The sequence below is a fragment of the Penaeus chinensis genome, chromosome 18 (genome assembly GCF_019202785.1).
Source record: "Penaeus chinensis breed Huanghai No. 1 chromosome 18, ASM1920278v2, whole genome shotgun sequence".
In the NCBI taxonomy this organism is placed as follows: domain Eukaryota; kingdom Metazoa; phylum Arthropoda; class Malacostraca; order Decapoda; family Penaeidae; genus Penaeus; species Penaeus chinensis.
This window is the reverse complement of record NC_061836.1, coordinates 33,886,489-33,891,357: the sequence shown is the minus strand read 5'-3', so window position 1 is coordinate 33,891,357 and position 4,869 is coordinate 33,886,489. Positions and strand designations below refer to the sequence as shown.

The window sequence follows — 4,869 nt, the reverse complement described above, 5'->3', positions numbered from 1 at the left end:
TTGCTCAGCCTCCTTCTTTCTCTTTTTCTCTCTCATACATATATTCACACTCCGTTCATCTCGTCGATCTTTGGAATCCCGTTTCCCTCAGAGTCTTACGTAACCCAAAGCCTCCCACCCCTTCTCTCCTTCCCTCCCCCCTGTTCCCTCCACCCCTTCCTTGCCCTCTTCTCTATTCCCATCACACCTCTCCTTCCCCTCTTCCCCGATTCCTTATTTCCATCATCCCTCTCCTTCCCCTCTTCTCCTCCTCCTTCCACTCCTTACTTCTCCTCCCCCAGTTACCCCTCTCCTTTCCCTATGCCATCCACCCCTCTCTTTCCTCTCTTCCTTTATTCCCCTTATCCCTCTTCTTCCGTCTTCCCTATCCTCCTCTTCTTCTCCTCTCCCCCTGTTCCCTCCACCCCTCTCCTTCACCTCCTTCATCTCCTCCCCCTATTCCCTTCACTCCTCTCCTTCCCCTCTTACCCCATTCCCTTCCTCCCCAATTCGTTTTGCTGTCTACACTGGCTCGGCCTACTGACTCTCACTCCCTCCCCAAAAATTGATTGATCACCATATTCCTGGCAAATTCGGTCCCATTAGTTTAGCGTGACTGCTGCCTTTATCATACCTCTGACTGATGGTTCTCTTCCGTATAATAATTCCCATCCGTTATTTTTGGTAGAACTGATATTCGTACATCCGCCGTTTTACGTAATAACCCTTAAATAATTCCACAATTGTATCCTTAGTAAGATATTCATCCCTTTCTCGTGTAACAAAGAGAGCAATGATCAGACGCGTCGGTTCTCTTTGCCGCTGGACACCTACTGTGTCTCCAGAGCCACCAATGCTAACTGGAACTTTGTCCTCGCTTCTTAAGAGCAGCGGCGTGAATAATCCAAAGAGGGGGATACAGACAGGTGGGAGTATCACATCGTGTAATATGATAGTGCAAACAACAGCGGGTGGCCAAAGTATAGGGCTGAGTGATCTGGTATGATGAAGCATCGGGATAAATGGTATGGTGGAAGAGGCATAGGCATAGTCTGGTATGATGAAAGGGTCATGGGGATAATTTGGCAAGGTAGATTTGGCCTACGAATAGTCTGGTATGGTGGAAAAGGCATAGGAATAGTCTGGTATGATGGAAGATGCCTAGGAATAGTCTGGTTTCATGGAAAAGGCATAGGAATAGTCTGGTATGATGGAAAAGGCATAGGAATAGTCTGGTATGATGGAAAAGGCATAGGAATAGTCTGGTATGATGGAAAAGGCATAAGAATAGTCTGGTATGATGGAAAAGGCATAGGAATAGTCTGGTATGATGGAAAAGGCATAGGAATAGTCTGGTATGATGGAAAAGGCATAAGAATAGTCTGGTATGATGGAAAAGGCATAGGAATAGTCTGGTATGATGGAAAAGGCATAGGAATAGTCTGGTATGATGGAAAAGGCATAAGAATAGTCTGGTATGATGGAAAAGGCATAGGAATAGTCTGGTATGATGGAAAAGGCATAGGAATAGTCTGGTATGATGGAAAAGGCATAGGAATAGTCTGGTATGATGGAAAAGGCATAGGAATAGTCTGGTATGATGGAAAAGGCATAGGAATAGTCTGGTATGATGGAAAAGGCATAGGAATAGTCTGGTATGATGGAAAAGGCATAGGAATAGTCTGGTATGATGGAAAAGGCATAGGAATAGTCTGGTATGATGGAAAGGCATAGAATAGTCTGGTATGATGGAAAAGGCATAGGAATAGTCTGGTATGATGGAAAAGGCATAGGAATAGTCTGGTATGATGGAAAAGGCATAAGAATAGTCTGGTATGATGGAAAAGGCATAGGAATAGTCTGGTATGATGGAAAAGGCATAGGAATAGTCTGGTATGATGGAAAAGGCCATAGGAATAGTCTGGTATGATGGAAAAGGCATAGGAATAGTCTGGTATGATGGAAAAGGCATAGGAATAGTCTGGTATGATGGAAAAGGCATAAGAATAGTCTGGTATGATGGAAAAGGCATAGAAATAGTCTGGTATGATGAAAAAGGCATAGGAATAGTCTGGTATGATGGAAAAGGCATAGGAATAGTCTGGTATGATGGAAAAGGCATAGGCATAGTCTGGTATGATGGAAAAGGCATAGGAATAGTCTGGTATGATGGAAAAGGCATAGGAATAGTCTGGTATGATGGAAAAGGCATAGAATAGTCTGGTATGATGGAAAAGGCATAGGAATAGTCTGGTATGATGGAAAAGGCATAGGAATAGTCTGGTATGATGGAAAAGGCATAGGAATAGTCTGGTATGATGGAAAAGGCATAGGAATAGTCTGGTATGATGGAAAAGGCATAGGAATAGTCTGGTATGATGGAAAAGGCATAGGAATAGTCTGGTATGATGGAAAAGGCATAGGAATAGTCTGGTTTGATGGAACAAGCATAATGAGAGTCTGGTATTATGGATGAGGCATGTGGACGGGGTTGATATAATGACAAAATCTTGTGGAGAGTCTGGTATGATGATGCGGGAAGGTACGGGGATAGTCTGGTGTGATGAGGGGCTGACACTGAGGAAGGCGCACTCTCGCACCCACTCTCCGTTTACATTTACTAGTCTTTTTGGCGAACTACCAGACAGGGGGCTGGGCCATCTCGACCTCCTGATGACAGACTTGAATGATTTGCCCTTAATATGATTTCTCGGTCTTTATTTGTAGAGGGAACAACCCGGTGGCCTGGGCCACCTCATGGAGCTCAGCCAAACGTCTGAAGAACGTAAGTTGGCGGTCATGTCGTCATGTCAACTGTGCCCCTTGATCCAGTGCAAGTACCTGTTGCAAAAATAATCGAGGCAGGGCTAAGGGTAGGATCCAGATTTTGCTGCCATACATTGAAGCTCTGAAGGTCCTAGAAGATGCATTGCATGGTCTTCTGCAAAACTAATTGCATCTCCAGACACTCTTGTTAAGAGAGACAATAGCTGCTGCTAACAGATCGGTTGACTTCCTGGTCTAACAGCTTAGAAATATGAACTAAGATACCAAGATGAACCAAACATGTGCCATTTGAGCAAGTTCTCCTTGCTAGACCCAAGAACCTTGCTTTGCTGCCACCACTAGCGCTTTCAGAGACTCTGATAAGAGGGTAAAATCAGCAGCAAAGTCAAGGCAGGTGATCTTGATATTACTTGGCACTGTTGTTGCTTGGCACTGACTTTAAATGACATCTCTAACCATTACCCAGTTGAAATCTCACAGGAAAGAAGCTAGATACTGCATTCTAACAATACCTGTATAGGGACTATTAATGAAATAATTTTCTCAAAAGGTTGAGAGCAAGCCCTTTGGCCATACACTGCTTGAATTGTAATAATTCGACGATTGCTCAGTCCCAAAGATCTCCTTACACCTACCAGAGAGGGATTACCAGGCGTGGAGGATGATAATAATAAACAGATGGCAGGGCAGGGCAGCATGCAAGCCACAGAACATTAGTTCACCTACAGATTCCTTCAAATACCTACTTTTTTCAGCCATATGAGGTGTGTGGTACGCTTCCATGAGCTCTACTATCTTCTGCGAGATAACGTTCTGCCTTGTTTTCGGGCGGTCACCAATGTACTCCTGCAGTGTTTCACATATGAAGGGGTCCCACGCTGCAACAGGGTCTGCCAGGCTATCAAACACTGTGAATCGATTAGAGATGGACAAGGCGAAACCCTGAGCACACTCCTCACCCAGTCTGGATAAGTCAAACACCCTAGGGTAGTCACTCAAGGTGGTACCACCTCTAACGCTCTCCCGGCTTTGCCTCAAACAAAAGTAAGCATCCGGCTATAGGGCCCGGTGTTCGTATATGGATTTCTCGGAGGCTTTCCCCTGCAGGCCTCATACTAGATTGGCACCTACCAGTGATAGCTCCCCGACTGTGGCCCACTGGTCGCCCTCACAACGAGACCCCCAGTCCGCCTGACTCGCCGGGTGGGAGAGCAATTTACTTCATGCGAGTGGCTGCCGGGAGCTCGTTCGGGGAGGCAAACTGGCGAGGACTGCCTTCCCAGTTAACATGGTTGGCCGCCAGGAGGTACTAAAAAAATCTCTACGCAGAGAAGGCAAACAGAGGAAGAGGGAAAAATGAGGAAGAAAAAGGAGTTATTGCAAGAGGAAGAAAAGACATGGGGACGATCTGCTGCGATGGAAAGAGCACAGAGAGAGCCTACAGTGATGGAAAAGGCATCAGGATAGTCTGGCGTGATGGTATAGGCATGGGAGATATTCTGGTTTGACGGAAATGACATGAGGATATTCTGGCATGATGGAAGATGCATAGGGAAGGTCTAGTGTGATGAAGGAGGCGTGCAAATCATCTGGATTGATGGACAAAGTATAAGGAAAATCTTGTCTAATGGCCGATGCACGGAAATAGTCTGCAACCACGTGCTAAAACGTAAAATGCAAATTACACAGGCTGGCTTGAAACACGATCAAGCATGAAGGTAAACTCTGATGCATGAAGGTAAACTTTCGTTGTTTCCAGGATTACAAAATTATATCTTTTCATATCCGATATTGGCGAAAAGAGGAAGAATGAGAGCCAGCGTAAAGGCATAGAGTATCACGGATGTATCAAGAGTGACAAATGAGAGAAAAGAAACTAATGAGTAAAAGTCCGAAGGCGAAGCGAGTGCGTGAAGTGTGACGCGACGGAGGAGGAAGACGAGGACGAGGACCCTGAAGGAGGGGATCGAGGACAAGGAGAAAGGGAAGGTCGCATGATTGCTTTATTGTGTGAGGATGGACCAGGAAGCAGCCGGGGAAAGAGGGGGGTGGACGGGGAGGGGGGTGACGAGGAAGACGATGAAGATGGGGAGAGGAGTAAGA

At 45.8% G+C, this 4,869-nt stretch overlaps 1 protein-coding gene across 1 annotated transcript; it reads right to left on the bottom strand.

The window, feature by feature from the left end:
- Nucleotides 1-1,140: 1,140 nt before the first annotated feature.
- LOC125034676 (adhesive plaque matrix protein-like) lies at nucleotides 1,141-2,780 on the bottom strand. The gene is made up of 3 exons (XM_047626576.1): nucleotides 2,717-2,780; nucleotides 1,889-2,556; nucleotides 1,141-1,749 (listed from the first exon to the last, which is right to left on the bottom strand). The coding sequence occupies exons 1-3, from the start codon at nucleotides 2,778-2,780 to the stop codon at nucleotides 1,141-1,143; spliced, it is 1,341 nt and encodes a 446-aa protein (XP_047482532.1).
- Between the last annotated feature and the right edge of the window lie 2,089 nt (nucleotides 2,781-4,869).

Bases quoted from the DNA above. Each gene is read 5' to 3' on its own strand.
- LOC125034676 (XM_047626576.1), bottom strand. From the start codon at position 2,780: ATGACCGCCAACTTACGTTCTTCAGACGTTTGGCTGAGCTCCATGAGG. The intron at 2,557-2,716 runs GTTGTTCCCTCT...CGCCTTCCTCAG, and splicing joins GAGGTGGCCCAGGCCACCGG to TGTCAGCCCCTCATCACACC. The intron at 1,750-1,888 runs GCCTTTTCCATC...CCATCATACCAG, and splicing joins CATACCAGACTATTCCTATG to ACTATTCCTATGCCTTTTCC.